The sequence below is a fragment of the Macrobrachium rosenbergii genome, chromosome 48, assembly GCF_040412425.1.
Source record: "Macrobrachium rosenbergii isolate ZJJX-2024 chromosome 48, ASM4041242v1, whole genome shotgun sequence".
Lineage (NCBI taxonomy): Eukaryota > Metazoa > Arthropoda > Malacostraca > Decapoda > Palaemonidae > Macrobrachium > Macrobrachium rosenbergii.
Genome location: NC_089788.1, coordinates 77,975,220 through 77,993,832, shown reverse-complemented (window position 1 = coordinate 77,993,832; position 18,613 = coordinate 77,975,220). Strand labels below are relative to the sequence as shown.

The 18,613-nt window shown below is 35.6% G+C and overlaps 2 protein-coding genes and 1 pseudogene across 2 annotated transcripts; all 3 read right to left on the bottom strand.

Annotated features, from left to right (window-relative positions):
* Nucleotides 1-454: 454 nt before the first annotated feature.
* LOC136831626 (pro-resilin-like) lies at nucleotides 455-1,949 on the bottom strand. Its single transcript, XM_067092258.1, has 3 exons — nucleotides 1,884-1,949; nucleotides 1,042-1,119; nucleotides 455-898 (listed from the first exon to the last, which is right to left on the bottom strand). The coding sequence occupies exons 1-3, from the start codon at nucleotides 1,893-1,895 to the stop codon at nucleotides 548-550; spliced, it is 441 nt and encodes a 146-aa protein (XP_066948359.1). The 5' UTR covers nucleotides 1,896-1,949; the 3' UTR covers nucleotides 455-547.
* A 2,558-nt stretch (nucleotides 1,950-4,507) lies between these two features.
* Nucleotides 4,508-5,848, bottom strand: LOC136831627 (cuticle protein 7-like; annotated as a pseudogene).
* A 5,586-nt stretch (nucleotides 5,849-11,434) lies between these two features.
* Nucleotides 11,435-12,727, bottom strand: LOC136831628 (pro-resilin-like). Its single transcript, XM_067092259.1, has 3 exons — nucleotides 12,694-12,727; nucleotides 12,019-12,096; nucleotides 11,435-11,891 (listed from the first exon to the last, which is right to left on the bottom strand). Exons 1-3 carry the CDS (start codon nucleotides 12,703-12,705, stop codon nucleotides 11,556-11,558), a joined length of 426 nt encoding a protein of 141 aa, XP_066948360.1. The 5' UTR covers nucleotides 12,706-12,727; the 3' UTR covers nucleotides 11,435-11,555.
* Between the last annotated feature and the right edge of the window lie 5,886 nt (nucleotides 12,728-18,613).

Sequence of the window (18,613 nt, the reverse complement as noted above, 5' to 3'; positions counted from 1 at the left end):
AAAGATATGTTTTCGAATGTTTGGTAATGTGCCCTTGAGAATAGAAAGTGTATATGGACTATGGTCAGCTGTCAGATTTTAATGACCATTCTTTTAGTTTTTGCTGTGAAATGGCTATAATTTTTTTATTATCTTATATCATTCGAGTCAAGGGTCTTTCAAAGCATCTTATTAACACAATTAAGTGTGGCAGGATCAGCCGGGTAGGCTAAAAGAGTCCTTTGGAAAATATTGTAGGAACTTTACGTATAGAAAATGTAAATGGACTGAGGTGAACTGAAAGATTTTAGTGATCATTCTTTTAGCTTTTGCTGTGATATGTCCCTTATTTTATTTGTTTATTATCTTTGGTCATTTGAGTCTTTTAAACTCTACCTTACTAGCAGTTATTTCTGGTAGGATAAAATGAGTCCTTTGGCAAATGTTATAGGAATTTAAAAGTGAAAATACCAGCTATGCAGCATAATATATTTCATAAATTAACATCTCGAGTGTTTTGCACTGAGCAAATCAATAAATATCTTTAACAAAACCTCCATTCCAAGATCTACTTGGATTCGTTGGAGTCGGGAGCATAGTAACGAGGCCTCGGTGGAGCGTACCTCGGGGCCTCGAAGGATTCGCTGGACCCGGATTCGACGGAATCGGGGAACTGAGCCTCGCCCTCGTAGGTGACTTCGGCCACGTAGCCATCATCGCCGTCGACGTGGTAGGAAACCCTCTGCAGGCGGGTGTCCGGGAGCTGGACGTAGTAGGATCCCTGGGTGTCGTCTCCGTCGCGGGATTCCTGGTGTCCGAATTCGTTGCTGGAGGAGTCGTCGCTCACGGCCCAGTTGAAGCTGTAGCGGGCCTCGCTGGATTCGTAGGACTCCTCCGAGGATTCGGAGTCTGAGGATGCCTGCAAGTAGAGTAAAGTTATTCACCTATAGGAGACAATTTTAGATATTTGGAGATGCTGGGAAATCCATTTAAATAGGAATTACTCTTTAAATGCTCCACAATATTTTTGACATACTTGAACTGAAGAAGGTCAAAACTTACTCTAGGGGCAGCATAGGAGTAGGTTTCTCTGCTGTCCGCAGCAGCAAGGGCTGCCAAACCCAGCACAACCAGAAGGACCTGAAAGGTATTGAAAAAATGAGCAACCCTATTTAACCTGAGCTGAACTACATCAAGATTTAACTGGCAAAATTAAACTTGGACGTAAATTTCGTTTGATTTTATGGCAAGTATTGAAAAAATGAGCAACCCTATTTAACCAAAGCTGAAATGCGTTCAGCCTTAACCAGAAGAATTCAACTTGTGATACAAATTTTATTGATTTTGTGACATTTAGGCTATCAACACTGGGCCACACATTCAGTGCTTAAGAATGACAAGAGGGGAGTTGGAGTGGTTGCATAGCAAAAATAAAGAGATCCAAAAGCTAAAATAGAGATGAAGTAGAGGGATCTAAAGGTGGAACTTTGAGAAAACCTAAACATTTGCACTGAGAAGTAATTTTTTGAAAGGTTGGACAACAAGATACAGAGTTCTAGATAATAAAGGAGAGGAAGTACAGTGACTTAAAGGTGGAACTGGGAGAAAGCCCAACAATTGAACTAAGAAGTAATAGAGAGTTTGTGCAGCAAGGTGGAAGAATGAAAAGGGAGTGGAGGTACAGTAAAAGGTTTGAAACAAAGCTGTATCTGACAAGAACTGTAGACCCAGCTAACTATCTGTTGACGTCTATAGACAAAGCTCACTTTAGACTGTATGATAGAGAGTTTGGGGAACTAAGATTTAAGAAATGAACAGTAAAAGATTTAAGAGAAATCTGAATTTAACAAGAATTTTAGACCAAACTAACAACATTTTGGCATCTATAGAAACACAAAGCTCACCTTAGACTGCATGACGAGGTATCGAGGACTTCAGTACTCTGTTCCTTCCCTGGACACACTGCCCAATATATATACCACCCTCTGCTAAAAAGGGGCGTGGCCAAGCTCATGAGAATTCAAGTTTTTTCCGGCGAAGCCAGTTTCGTAAACTCAAACTCACGCTTCGCTTGAATACATTATGCGACCGAATACAAAACCAGTATAATTTTAAGCGTTTTTTCCAAGTTTTTTTTATATTTAAACAAATTCTTGGTTAGACTATAAACGGGGACGACGTTCGAGAAATGGGTATAATTATGTCGATTTGTACTTTCTCTGCGTCGAGAGCTAAAATTGAGTAGTCTGAACAAGTTAAATTTCCAGCTATTTATAATTTTGTCTGCATATTATTATTATTATTATTATTATTATTATTATTATTATTATTATTATTATTATTATTATTATTATTATTATTATTATTATTATTTCCAACTTGATTTGTCTGCTAAGAATTATAGAAATTTATGCAGAGTTGGTAGAAAAAATATTATTATTATTATTATTATTATTATTATTATTATTATTATTATTATTATTATTATTATTATTAGAGAGTTATTTTCAACTTGATTTGCCTGCTAAGAATAATAGAAATTTATATAGATTTGAGAGAAAAATTATTATTATTATTATTATTATTATTGTTATTATATAGAAGTTATATCCAGCTTAATTTCTCTGCCAAGAATAATAAAAATTTATACAGATTTGGCAGAAAAATTATTATTATTATTATTATTATTATTATATATTATTATTATTATTATTATTATTGTAACTGTTGTTGTAGTTGTTGTTGCTTCTTCTAATTCTACTAAACAACCAAATAATTATTACAACTCTCAAACTTTACAACCGAGTAAGAAACATTACAAAACAACACTTGCAATTTCCAGTACAAATTTAAGCTTCACAAAAGACATTTGGAGCAACGGAGTGACTCCACAAAGTAAAAAAAATAAAAGATTGCGGCATTGCAAAGCATGGCTGCGCATCAGCATACCACGCATGCGCGAAGGTCAAAGCCAGGTGACCTTGGTAACGCGGTCTCCGTGACCTTCTTGACCGGGTAAAAGGGCGGAGCGGGTCTAATTTGACCTTAGGTCCAGGTTTAATGTCTTGTGGTTCGTGGAGAGTTACATTTCTCTCTCTCTCTCTCTCTCTCTCTCTCTCTCTCTCTCTCTCTCTCTCTCTCTCAGTCTGTTGTTGCTAATGGATAGCTAATACAATGTAACCTTAGGTTCATGGAGAGATATTCATTCTCTCTCTCTCTCTCTCTTGCTGCTAATGGGTAGTTAATACAATGTAACCTCAGGTTCATGGAGAGTTATATTCTCTATGGCATCCCCATCTGCTATTGGGCCTCTCATCTTCTATCGCATCCACCACCAAAGAGAGAGAGAGAGAGAGAGAGAGAGAGAGAGAGAGAGAGAGAGAGAGAGAGAGAGAGAGAGAGATAGAGCTTGGAGTTATAGGTTTTGTCATTTATGTTCAGTCTCATAGTTATATATATATATATATATATATATATATATATATATATATATATATATATATATATATATATATATATTATATTTTTTAGTAATTATTATTATCATTATTATATTAATATTGTTATTTTTGTTGTTTGATTTATATATATATATATATATATATATATATATATATATATATATATATATTTAATAATAATAATGATAATAATAATAATTATTTATATAAATATAATTATCATAAAAAATAGAAAGGAATAATTTCCCCAATCGAAACAAAAATAATACAGAAGACCTTTCTCAAATATAAATCATACAAAAATACCTCATTTTTTTTTACAAACAGTAGAGGTTATTGAGCTGTGCATAATACCCCTTCAAAAACCTTCGTAGACGCCCCATAGAGAAGGCTGACTCTACCTTTGTGTGGTATAACTCAAGCTCAATAGAGATGTCTACTCCTTCGTCTGACAGTCAGAAATTGCATGGCTAGTTTTGATATGGTTGACTGGTCAATCTCATAAATTGTGGGAGTTGAAGGAGGGAGCCGGTTTCAATCGAGGACAAATAGAACGTAAGTAGATGGTGTCCGATAAATCATGGGACCTTGACGAAAAAATAAGGAAAAAAAAATAGGTTTGGATTCAGTTACTGGAGACAGCAGTGCCCCTCTGTCGAGGGACTGGTGAAAGTTAGAAATAATGAGGGCTTTAGTACTCTGGGGCTCAGATCTGGGTATTATCAGATACCTATAGAATAGAGAGGGTTATATATATATACATATACATATATAATATGTATGCATGTATGTGAATTCGAGTGTTTGTGTGTGTGTAAATGTATTTACACATTTCTTAAGGAATCCTCTTTCCAACAAGTTTCAAGTTGAATTCCCTTTCAGTTCATTAAAACTAAAAACTTTTGGTGCAGATTATAAACTTGGAAATATCAATTTTTATAGTATGTGACTTCAGATGATAATGGCGCCCTTTGATTCCTAATTTTTCAAGAGGGACGACTGTCTGCTTAAATGCAGTATATAATTCTTACGACTAATTAAACAGTAAGTCAAATAAACACCAGAGGTTCCTTGCTGAAAGATTTATTTACATAAATAATGATTAGTTTGTACGATAAATAAATTGAGAATGTCAGCCAGCGTGGAATAAAGTGGAATAAAGTCACATTTGGTAGACCTTCGAGAAATAAATAGATTTATTTAGACTCGTTGGAATCTGGAGCAGAATAGCGAGGCCTTGGTGGAGCGTATCTCGGAGCCTCGACAGACTTCCGCGGATTCGACGGAATCGGGGAACTGAGCCTCTCCCTCGTAGGTGACTTCGGCCATGTATCCGTCGTCGCCGTCGACGTGGTAGGACACCTTCTGGAGGCGCCCGTCGGGGAGCTGGACGTAGTAGGATCCCTGAGTGTCGTCTCCGTCGCGGGATTCCTGGTGTCCGAAGTGGTTCTCTGAGGACTCATCGCTCACGGCCCAGCTGAAGCTGTACTTGGCTTCGCTGGATTCGAAGGATTCCTCCGAGGAAGCTGCTGGAGCCTGGGGAATGGAAGATTGGTTTTAGAAATTTATTTATAGGACTAAAATGACCTTAAAATGTGCCTCATGATTACAAAAACTGTTGCAGGAATTATTTTTGGGAATCGTTGACTCTCTCGATTCCAAATCTGGGCAGGTGACAACTTACTCTCGGGGCAGCGTAGGAATATGTTTCTCGGCTGTCAGCTGCGACGAGGGCAGCCAGGCCCAAAAGGGCAATGATGACCTGAAAATGCAGGTCAGAGATATTTGTATTAGGAATATACTTCTTATTTTGATTCATGCATAGTAATAGAGATAGGACTACTAGGTGACTGTAGAAACTAACTGTGTTTATATACAGTCAGAACTATTGCTGATTATATCAGTAGAAACGGAAAATTTATATTAAGTATAAAAGCTCATAGTGTATTCATATATATATGCTAATATGTTGCACTTCTGATGCATACTTATGATGAATACTTATAATGAATACTTATAATGCTTAGTTGTAATGAATACTTATGATGCATACTTATAGGTTAACATACAGACGTTTGAATTTCAGGAGAAATCATGAACTGAAGGCTTACGGAGATCAACAGTGATTAAAAAAACGTTAATTGCTTATAAAAATACGTTTTAACTATAGATTACTGCATCATATAAATCTAATCTATACCAAAAGAAACTAGAACATTAAACCTTCAAATTTGATTTAGAGAAACAAAAATATAGAAAAACATAGAAATATCTCATGAGAGCAAAAAGTCTCAGACGAGATTTAAACTCATGTTTCTGGAACATCTTCTAAGTCCTACCTGAGATTGCATGTTTCTTGTGGTCGAGAAAGAGGGATGAAACTAACTGCCTTCCCTGGTCTGACTTCCCTTATATATATGTGCCTTGCCTTTCCCACTGGGTGGAGTCTGCTACGTAACACCTCTCTCTCTCTCTCTCTCTCTCTCTCTCTCTCTCTCTCTCTCTCTCTCTCTCTCTCTCCTTGCTATTACCCCAAGAAAACATATTTGAATTGGAAATCAAGGGGAATAATCTCTGATACTTTCCTTATATTGATACACAGTCTCTCTCTCTCTCTCTCTCTCTCTCTCTCTCTCTCTCTCTCTCTCTCTCTCTCTCTCTGCTATCCAAAGACAATTATTTGAACTGGAAATCATAGAATAAATATCTGATATTTTCCTTGTATTAATATTCTCTCTCTCTCTCTCCTCTCTCTCTCTCTCTCTCTCTCTCTCTCTTGTATTAATATTCTCTCTCTCTCTTTCTCTCTCTCTGGCTGCTACCATCCAAAGAAGATATATTTGAATTGGAAATCATGGAATAATCTCGATATTTTCCTTAAATTAGTACGCTCTCTCTCTCTCTCTCTCTCTCTCTCTCTCTCTCTCTCTCTCTCTCTCTCTCTCTCTCTCTCTCTTTCCTTTCTATCACCCAAAGAAAACCTATTTGAATTGGAAATCATGGAATAATCTCTGATATTTTCCTTGTATCAACACACATTCTCTCTCTCTCTCTCTCTCTCTCATTGCTATTACCCAAAGAAAATATATTTGAACTGGATATCATAGAATAGTCTCTGATATTTTCCTTGTATTAATATTCCCTCTCTCTCTCTCTCTCTCTCTCTCATTGCTATTACCCAAAGAAAATATATTTGAATTGGAAATCATAGAATAGTCTCTGATATTTTCCTTGTATTAATATTCCCTCTCTCTCTCTCTCTCTCTCTCTCTCTCTCTCTCTCTCTCTCTCTCTCTCTCTCTCTCATTGCTATTACCCAAAGAAAATATATTTGAATTGGAAAAATCATAGAATAATCTCAGATATTTTCCTTGTATTAATATTGTCTCTCTCTCTCTCTCTCTCTCTCTCTCTCTCTCTCTTCTCTCTCTCTCTCTCCCCTTGCTCCCATCTAAAGAAAATATATTTGAATTGGAAATCATGGAATAATGTTTGAAGTTTCCATTGTACCTATACACACAATCTCTCTCTCTCTCTCTCTCTCTCTCTCTCTCTCTCTCTCTCTCTCTCTCTCTCTCTCTCCTTTCTACCGTCCAAAGGAAATATATTTGAACTGGAAATCATGGAATAGCCTTTGATGTTTCCGTTGTATCAATACACACTCTCTCTCTCTCTCTCTCTCTCTCTCTCTCTCTCTCTCTCTCTCTCTCTCTCTCTCTCTCTCTATTCCTTTCAAAAGATTACCACACTCGCTATCTTTGAATAATAAGTGCCCTAGTGCAATTCCTTGTGTACTCTTTCCTTACTGCTTTGGCCGGCCAGCCGAGGTACTATGAACATTCCCTATTAGGAAACCCTGATTTATGATCTAGAGTTATCTGGGCTGGTTAGAAATGCCGAACGGACTCCTGTATTTATACATCAGGGCAGCTTCTAACACCAGTTGATTATAAGACGCTCGTAGGTAATTATTGCTATTGTATAGAGGAATGATTGTATGGCTGTCTTCGATAATAAGTTATTTGGGTATTCAAGTTGACAGGTTTATTGTGCCGCTAAGGATGTATTGTTACGAAAGTATTCTTCAATTCTGGAGTTGTTTGTAAGTGTGTTCTAATCTTATGTATGTATGTATGTATGTATTACATACATATAATATATATATATATACAGTATATGTATACACACACACACACTGTATATATATGTAATAAATTTCTGACTCACATCAGGATCGAACCCAGGTCTTTCAAATAAAAGACCAGAGAGCTGCCAACCAGGCCATACAAGTCGTAAAAGAAGTTGGAACCTGAGAAAATAATATATATATATATATATATATATATATATATATATATATATATATATATATATATATATATATATATATATATACACATGTATATGTACAGAGAGAGAGAGAGAGAGAGAGAGAGAGAGAGAGAGAGAGAGAGAGAGAGAGAGAGAGTACTCTCCCAAAAGCTCCAAATTAAAACATCTCATCAACTTAATATAAAAAAATAAAATGAATATTTACACTGTACATCTTAGCAGGCGAGACTTTCAAAGTTCATTACATAAAAACCTGTTTTTGCTTAGAACAACAAAAGTTGCCTCATTAAAGCATTGGCTGGAGTCTGGAAATACTGAAGGTAGTTTTTCAAGTTGCTTCATGATGAATAATGATGATCCATGAGGGGTTTGGTTGCTGTTCTGTTCATGAATGGTATGATTTGGATCAACAGCATTATTATTATTATTATTATTATTATTATTATTATTATTATTATTATTATTATTATTATTATTATTATTATTATTATATTATTATTATTAAATTAAGTAAAAAAATTAAAGTGAGCCTTTTCTTACTATTATTATTATTATTATTATTATTATTATTATTATTATTATTATTATTATTATTATTATTATTATTATTGTTGTTGTTCTTAAGGCAAAAATAGAAAAAAATTTAAAGTTAACCTCGAGTCTTATTATTATTATTATTATTATTATTATTATTATTATTATTATTATTATTATTATTATTATTATTGTTGTTGTTCTTAAGCAGAAATAGAATAACTAAAGAGAGTCGAGTCTTATTATTATTATTATTATTATTATTATTATTATTATTATTATTATTATTATTATTATTATTATTATTATTATTACCTTAAGACAATAAACAATAACGACAATGAACCCCATTATCATCCCATCCAAATTTCACAGCCCCAAGCAAACACTCATTATATTACCATCATCCCTTTTATCTCCAACCTCGCAAAAATCTAATTACAAGTAAACCAGCTTCAGCTACCTTCAAAATCCTTTTACCTGACTCAAAAAAAAAAAAAAAAATAAAAAGACACTATATGCTAAACAGTGAACAGTGATCACTCATCCGTCACTATTTTCCATCCGTCATAACAGGTCAGACATTCTAAACCCGTTAAGTACAGGTCTAGTTACCAGGTGCCAAGGTCATCGACCTTGGTGTTTGAATGACAGATGTCTTCCCATAGGTTTATGGGTGGGGCAGGTTTTCGCTCAAGTGGGTATTCATGCTGGGGCGCTATACCCATGCGTACATACATACGTATACACACACACATATATGTTTGTATTTATATATATATATATATATATATACATATATATATATATATATATATATATATATATATATATATATATATATATATATGACACTGAAAACTCACAAAATATTCGAAGAACAAAAAACTCAATAATATGAAGAACAAAAGAGGGAGAGAAACATGAGAGAGAGAGAGAGAGAGAGAGAGAGAGAGAGAGAGGGAGAGAGAGAGAGAGAGAAAGTGCTGTCGAGTATCGACCTTGAATGATCATTAGAGTTATCTGCTAAACTAAGAAACTCGATTAAAATGAACATAATTTTAATCACTACAACTATGACCTGAATTCTCTCTCTCTCTCTCTCTCTCTCTCTCTCTCTCTCTTTTTGTTCGTCGAGTCGCCTAAGAGTGGCTGAGTTATATGGCTCTGTTCTGTCGGGAACACGCCACTACGAGAGAGAGAGAGAGAGAGAGAGAGAGAGAGAGAGAGAGAGAGAGAGAGAGATACTTCGATCAGTGGACCATCACTTCAAACGTTGGGTCTCGATCAGCCGAGGCTGTTTGTCTGACCTTGTGAGTAACCATTTCCATTATTTTCTATATTCCCTAACTTTTGTTCAATTCTCTAAACTTTCGTTCTAACCCCTATGTCCACTCCATTCATTTTCGTCCAGTACATTTAGGAGTTTCCCTTTTGTATTTCACTGCATTTTTATTTAGTTTTTGAAATATTTCTTTTAGTTCATGACTGATTCAAAGAGTCTTCAGTCCAGAAGTTAAATTATCAGGAAACTGACAGTTTATGATAACTTGACAAATCAAATTCAGTCTCTGATACGTAAATGTCATAAAAAACAAACATTTTTGAGAATTGGAACATATTTCCACACAGTTACAGTTTAGAGTTGATTTTTTTGTATCAGATCTGACTAGACTAACATAACAACACACAAACAAATGAAAAATGCGCCGAAGTTTCTTCGGCGCAATCGAGTTTTCTGCACAGCCGCTACAGCGCATAATCAAGGCCACCGAAAATAGATCTATCTTTAGGTGGTCTCGGTATAATGTATGAGCGTCGACTCCTGAAACTTTAACCACGGTCCGGTGGTGGCCTATCATTTATCGTTGCCAGAAGCACAATTATGGTTAACTTTAACCTTAAATAAAATAAAAACTACTGAGGTTAGAGGGCTGCAATTTGGCATGTTTGATGATTGGAGGGTGGATGATCAACATGACATTTTTCAGCCCTCTAGCCTCAGTAGTTTTGAAGATCTGAGGGCGGACAGAAAAAGCGCGGACAGAAAAGTTGCGGACGGACAGACAAAGCCGGCACAACAGTTTTCTTTTACAGAAGACTAAAAACTAAAAACATTTTTTCAAATTGTTTTTAAATAATTACGGTTTTAGATCTGATTTTTCTCATGAGGATACTCAGAAATATTCATAGACTATTTTCCTCAAGCTTTCTAAATGTATTATACGTGGGAATTATAGATAATTTAATTGTTAATTATTCTCATTTGGCAAAAGAAAGTATCAAGCTGTTATGAGGTTTAAATCATATCCACAGTATTTTTGTTTTTATATTTATTTGCCCTTGCAAGGAGGCATATTCATATTGCAACATTCAATACCATAAATTTCCTAAGAAGTTTAAGTATAATTTCTAAAAATACAGACATTTGAAACACGAAAAGTGGAAATATAATAAAAAAAAATAGAAATATATTCTCTATCAGTTAAGGAATTGTTTCTGAAAATAACTATATTTGAAACAACGAAACTTGGAAATATAATAAAAAATAGAAATAAATATTCTGTTATTCCATTATCTTTTGTTTTAATGATAGTCAAGATTTATAGGCCTCTCTTGGACGCTTGTTTATCAGAAAAAAATATTGAAAGTCTATAATGAATCTAGCTATTTAGTGACCCAGCCTTTTTTTGACCACCTAATGGGAACCCGAGTAATAATTAACCTTTTTTTAAGCCATTAATTTTTTTTTTTTTATCTCAGGAAGTTAGATTAACAGAGAGAGAGAGAGAGAGAATAAAGTTTTATTTGCTTCTTTTACCAGGGAATTTGGGTCACAGTTATATCAAAAAGCTTATAATGACTCATGGCCAAATTTTGAATTTGAAAATCAAAACTCAGTTGTGAATAAGACTGTTTTCAAAAGCAAAGGTTATAAATCATAGAGATTTAATATCATATTGTTAGATATTTATCACATAAATAATCGTACATTTGTATAAAAAATAAACTGAAAATATTAAAATGAGTTCAGAGGTTGTTCCTACGGTACTCCCTAGATAAATATAAACATTTATTCAGATTCATTCAAGTCAGGGTTACAAGGAAGGTTAATTAAGATAAGACAATGACTTGCTCAAAGATTTATTCCATAAATAATAATTATAGTTTGTACAATAAATTAACTGGACTTCAAGGTCAGCATAGAATAAATGTTACATTTGGCAGATCTGCGAGAATGAAATCAGTTTATTTAGACTCGTTGGAATCTGGAGCCGAGTAGCGAGGCCTTGGTGGAGCGTATCTCGGAACCTCGACAGACTCGGCGGATTCAACGGAATCGGGGAACTGAGCCTCTCCCTCGTAGGTGACTTCGGCCACGTATCCGTCATCGCCGTCGACGTGGTAGGACACCTTCTGGAGGCGGCCGTCGGGGAGCTGGACGTAGTAGGATCCCTGAGTGTCGTCTCCTTCGCGGGATTCCTGGTGTCCGTAGTGGTTCTCTGAGGACTCGTCGCTCACGGCCCAGTTGAAGCTGTACTTGGCTTCGCTGGATTCGAATGACTCCTCGGAGCCAGATGAAGCCTTGGGAGGGAAGCCAAAGCTTCTATGAGTGCTGGCTTCAATATATAGATATACAGATTAACCTAAATATATATAGCATTATGGTAACTGAAATGAACTGATAATCTTGAAGAATGTTATTACTTACTCTTGGGGCTGAATATGAATAGGTTTCCCTGCTGTCGGCAGCAGCGAGGGCTGCCAGGCCCATGAGAACAAAGATGACCTGTAAAATTTACAAGGAGTAAATAGTAATAATGTTTTAGAGAGAGAGAGAGAGAGAGAGAGAGAGAGAGAGAGAGAGAGAGAGAGAGAGAGAGAGAGAGAGAGAGAAATTTTTCACTAATGGTCGGACGCTGTCAGTAAATTATATTATCTCTTGTGGAAAATTCATACAGTGGAATTTTTCTACAATATTTTATATATATATATATATATATATATATATATATATATACACACATATACTGTACATATATATATATGTATGTATATGTTAATATATATTTGTACATACACACACACACACACACACACACACACACATATATATATATATATATATATATATATATATATATATATATATATATATATATATATATATATATATATATATATATATATATATATATAACATATATATATGTATATATACACCCCAAAACACACATCTCAAAACCAATCTTTAAAGTCTCAGAATTAAAACAATTTGCAAAAAATCGAAAAAACAGAATAAGAACACGAAGTAGACATCACTAACAATATCTTATCTTAAAATTCAACTGTCCTGACATCTACTGGAGAGATTTTGAACCCTCACCTTAGACTGCATGATTCTCTTCGGAGGCTGGGAAGGAAAGATGTGTCTTTCTTCATCTTTCTGGCTGTATTTATACATGCCACCTTGCCCTTGTGGGCGGGGTCTGCCGCCCTCCCGATTGGTCATTCCCGAATTGACTTTCCTTCTTTCATTGTGGTAGTACTCTCTCTCTCTCTCTCTCTCTCTCTCTCTCTCACACACACGCACCTGGTTCGAATCCTGGAAAGTGTAGAAGCGTTTATCAGTTATAATTCCCCTATAAAGATTCCCAGTTTATAGTGAATTTGATCTTAAACGATATTTTGACAATATTATTTCTGAAAAAAGAATATTATATGTGATATTATGATTTACATATGTATAACGATATTTTGATATATATATATATATATATATAAAATATATATATATATAATATATACAGTATATGTATATATATACATATATGTGCATGTATGTATGTATATATATATGTATATATATATATATGTATATATATATATATATATATATATATATATGAAATTATTATCACACCGTGATTTATATACAATCATAAGCTTGTCGCTTAATATCGAAATCCACGCTACATATATAGAATTGTCGCCGAAGGGGAATTTATATATATAAATGAATTGGAATCGGGGGACACGAACCCGCGACGAAAGCCTATTCAGCGACTCCAGTTGACGTAAACCATTGAGCCATCAATATATATATATATATATATATATATATATATATATATATATATATATATATATATATATATATATATATATATATATATATATTTTTCATTTTGTATTCAAAACAACTGTGACTTTTTCAAAAGTATAATTATTTTTCGTTTTCCTCAGTGGAAATTCATTCTTTCAAGACCCTATCCACATCACACGCTTGATTTTTCATCATTCTACAAAAATCAAATTAATTTGTATGCTAACTGGTTGAATTGTTAAAATAATTTTCAAAAAAGGGTTGGAATAGCTACAGTGTTCATTTTGTACTGATTCGTTAATTTTTTTTGTATAACTTTAAGTGCATTTTCGAGTATGCCTAACTAATATTTCAATATCAGTTTGATTCCTTGAGAGCGTGGGTAAAGTTTCGTTTTTATAAAACCGCTGATTTAACTTGAGAATAGAAGACTATTATTATTGTATAATCTCCTTCTGATTGATTGACTGGTTTATTTATTGATTCATTTCTGCCTGGTGGACCTTTATCTGAATCATTATCGTCACTTTTCATTCCAACTTGACAGAGATTCACTTTACCTAAAAAATCTTAGCATTTTCGCTATTTATGAGTTCATGATAGAATTCATTTAATCACACGCATTTCCCTAAATTCAACGGCGAGAAATCCGTCTACTACGAATGTGAATTTATTGCATCTTAAACCTAAAATTTCCTTCATTAAAGCTTTGCAATATCTCCATCTGAATATTAACATCATTACAATCTATGAGTTCATCTCAATAGAATTCACTTAACCAAGAATTCCCCTATATTCAAAGGCGACAATATCCCTCCTGCGACATTGTGAATTTATTGCATCTCAGACCTGAGATTTCCTGCGTTTCGACACTTGAAAGGAAAGTGTTAAAACCGGAGCACTTGTTCCTGACTTGCAACGCCCACATCCTCTTCGTAGATCTTGGTCACTGGCTGGACCAAGGTCACCTCTCCAATAGCTGCCTCAATGAACAGACGCTCTCCTCATTATCCAGAAGAAGAAGAAGAAGAAGAAGAAGAAGAAGAAGAAGAAGAAGAAGAAGAAGAAGAAGAAGGGTGGGGTAGGCATAACCTTGCACCAGTTTGTTTTTTATCTCATATTGCCCCGGAGGAGTGGAAAGATGGCGGCTACTAGGAGGAGAGCAGCCACTTGGTCATGCATGATAGGGTTCAGTCTACTGTAGTCTTTCAGGTAGGTTTATGGTGGCATAACTCTGCTTGAAGTGGAGTGATTGTTATCTCTCTCTCTCTCTCTCTCTCTCTCTCTCTCTCTCTCTCTCTCTCTCTCTGTGGTCACAATAGTCGAATGGACATTGGTCTTCTATACTCAAGATAGGGAAATAATGTTTACGTTTTGGGTACATTCAGAAACAAGGGAATTATAACCTCCAGCTAGGCGCCTTTCGCAACTTAATGAACGCTGGACCCATAATGTAAGAATGAGAGAGAGAGAGAGAGAGAGAGAGAGAGAGAGAGAGAGAGAGAGAGAGAGAGAGAGAGACCAACTTGAACACTGACCTCAAAATGTAAGAATGAGAGAGAGAGAGAGAGAGAGAGAGAGAGAGAGAGAGAGAGAGAGAGAGAAAGAGAAAGGCCGACTTGATGAACACTGGCCTCAAAATGTAAGAAAGAGAGAGAGAGAGAGAGAGAGAGAGAGAGAGAGAGAGAGAGAGAGAGAGAGAGAGAGAGAGGCTGACTTGATAAACACTGGCCTCAAAATGTAAGAATGAGAGAGAGAGAGAGAGAGAGAGAGAGAGAGAGAGAGAGAGAGAGAGAAGAGAGAGAGAGAGAGACTTTGATAAATACTGGCCCCAAAATGAGAGAGAGAGAGAGAGAGAGAGAGAGAGAGAGAGAGAGAGAGAGAGAGAGAGAGAGAGAGAGACTAAAGAAAAATAGCAAGACCGGATTCGTTGTTCCGGAGGCTACGAACTGTTCATTAGCAACTTTCATGATAACATGAAGAAACACAAATGCTCAAGAAGACAGTGGTATAAACTGATTTGTCTTTCGTAAATAGGTACCTGCTGTCATTTCAGGTTCCATTTGTAACAAATGCTATTAAAAACACAATTTATGATAAGCTACAGATAGAAGCTACAATGATATGCCATTAACTAGCAGACAATATCAAAGCAGAGATTCGGAAGCAGAGAATTACCAAATGCGAACTAGCAGAAAAACTAAGTATCAGTACAATTCCTCTTTTAGGTCGTTTCTGTTTAATTCCTCGATTCCATTTCTGTCATTACGTTAGTTCTCGTTATTTACATCATACGAGACAGATTGAAATAACGCCTATTCTCTTGTCTAATGAAACCCAGTTAAAGAGGTGTTTAATTTCAAAAATAGATCAGTAAGTTCGAAGCGAATAAATAAAAAAAAAAACAAGCATAAATTGCGCCGAAGTTTCTTCGGCGCAATCGAGTTTTCTGTACAGGGCATAATCAAGGCCACCGAAAATAGATCTATCTTTAGGTAGTCTCGGTACAATGCTGTATGAGCCGCGGCCCATGAAATATATATATATTTATGTGTATATATATACATATATTTATATATATATCTATATATATACATTATATATAAATATATATATATATATATATAATATATATATATATATATATATATATATATATATATATATATATATATATATATATATATATATTTATATATATATATATTTATATATATATATATATATATTATATATAAATATATATATATATATATATATATGTATATATATATATATATATATATATATATATATATATATATATATATATATATATATATATATATATATATATATATATATATATATATGTGTGTGTGTGTGTGTGTGTGTGTGTGTGTGTGTTGAGCTTATGGAAATCCTATAGACTCAGAACCTACATTGAATCATCCTACAATATTATTAATTTATAGTGGAAGTAAACACTACAAGAGAACAACAAAAAAGCATAGTCACACATTCGCCCGCCACCCTCACGCTCCTTTCAACCCCCTCCCCAACTCCCCCTCCTCAGAAAAAAAAGTGTTCTATAATATCTAGACAAGGAGGAAATGAAGCAACGCCAGAGAGAAAGAAATAAATCGTTTAAGAGGCAGTTAAACTAGTTCCCTTTTTTCTCTCTCTCTCCTACGTTACAAAACACCTGAAGTCTGGGGCCACCAACCATTCCCTGACCCGTCTTGTCCTCAAAGGGCTCCGCCCTTTATTGCTAGGCAACTTGCATTCCAGACGCACGCACGTCAGTGCCTTACGATCTTTCCTCCTTGACCGACCTCTGTTACCGCTCTCTCTCTCTCTCTCTCTCTCTCTCTCTCTCTCTCTCTCTCTCTCTCTCTCTCTCTGACTGGTTCTTGGCTCGTAGGCAGAGGAAAGGAACCCCAGAGTTGTTTACGTTAACGTAAACTTGACCGAAATGATACTCTTTCTCTCTCTCTCTTTCTCTGTCTGTCTTTCTGTCAGTCTCCCCACCTCTCTCTCTCTCTCTCTCTCTCTCTCCCCCCCTCTTTATATCTGTCTGTCTGTCTGACTCTGTCCCCTCCCCACCCCTCTCTCTCTCTCTCTCTCTCTCTCTCTCTCTCTCTCTCTCTCCTTCTCTTTATATCTGTCTGTCTATCTGACTCTGTCCCCTCCCCCCTCTCTCTCTCTCTCTGTCTCTCTCTCTGTCTGTCTGTCTGTCTGACTCTCTCCATCCCCTCTCTCTCTCTCTCTCTCTCTCTCCCTCTCTCTCTCTCTCTCTCTCTCTCTCTCTTTATCTCTGTCTCTGTCACTCTCTCTCTCTGTGTTTGTCTCTCTCTCTCTCTCTCTCTCTCTCTCTCTCTCTCTCTCTCTCTCACATGTTCTCAGCTCACAGACATAGGAAAGGAAACTATGACTCGTTTTCGTCTCTGACAATATCCCCCCCCCCACCCCTATCTCTCTCTCTCTCTCTCTCTCTCTCTCTCTCTCTCTCTCTCTCTCTCTCTCTCTGTGGTCCTCGGCTCACAGACTCACAGATAGAGGAAAAGAAACCATTAATCATTTACGCCAACGTAAAAACAGAACGAAGAAAGTTGAAGAAAAGAAGAGACATCTTTCATCTCGAACCAAAACATTGTCACGCCATTTCTCAGCAAGTACAGCCGCTACAGCGTATATAATCAAGGCCACCGAAAATAGATCTATCTTTCGGTGGTCTCGGTATAATGCTGTATGAGCCGCGGACCATGAAACTCTCAGCCGGCCGTGGTGGCCTGTATCGTTACGTTGCCAGAAGCATGATCATGGCTAATTTTAAACTTAAATGAAATCAAAACTACTGAGGCTAGAGGGCTGTAATTTGGTATGTTTGATGATTGGAGGGTGGATGATTAACATACCAATTTCCAGCTCTCTAGCCTCAGTAGTTTACAAGATCTGAGGGCGGACAGAAAAAGTCCCCAGTCGTACTACGACCTCTGAGCAAATCGAATAGGGTGGAGTTAAGCGCCCCCGCCCCCGAGGAAAAGAGCCTTGCTTTCCCAACAGAGGTCCCAAATGAATTATGGCTTCAGAGCTCGGACACCAGGTGTAAGTACACACATTCTCTCACTTGTGTTCCCTGGGTGTCTTCCTACGTTCCTACAGGCAAGGACGCTGTTACATTTTCAAGTGACAGTTATGAATAAATATCTAACTTTCTACAGCATTCATCATCAGAATATAAATATTCTATGGCTCTTTCAGTACCTAAAGGTAAGCCTATTTATTTTCAAATGACAGTTATGAATAAATATCTAACTTTCTATGGCATTCAATATCAAGAATGTAAATATTCCATGACTTTCAGTTTATAAAGACTAAACCTTATTTATTTTTGAGTTGCAGTTAGGAATAAATATCTAACTTTCTATGGCTTTTCACAACAGAATGTAAATATTCAATGACTCTTTCAGTATCTAAAGACTAAACCTATTTATTTTTGAGTTTCAGTTACTAATAACAATTCATTTTTTGCGGCTTTCCACATCAGAGGGCAACTATTCCATGACATTTTTCAGTATCTAAAGTCTAAACATATTTATTTTCTAGTTACAGTTACGAATAAATATCTAATTTTCCATGGTACTCAACTTCACAATATAAATATTCCATGACTCTTTTAGTATATAAAGACTAAGCCTATTTATACAACAGTCAATAG

What these genes read in the sequence shown, in the direction of transcription:
- LOC136831628 (XM_067092259.1), bottom strand. An exon ending in ATTCATATTCAGCCCCAAGA is followed by an intron (nt 11,892 to 12,018) that starts GTAAGTAATAAC and finishes TTCCCTCCCAAG; the next exon opens with GCTTCATCTGGCTCCGAGGA.
- LOC136831626 (XM_067092258.1), bottom strand. An exon ending in ACTCCTATGCTGCCCCTAGA is followed by an intron (nt 899 to 1,041) that starts GTAAGTTTTGAC and finishes CTCTACTTGCAG; the next exon opens with GCATCCTCAGACTCCGAATC.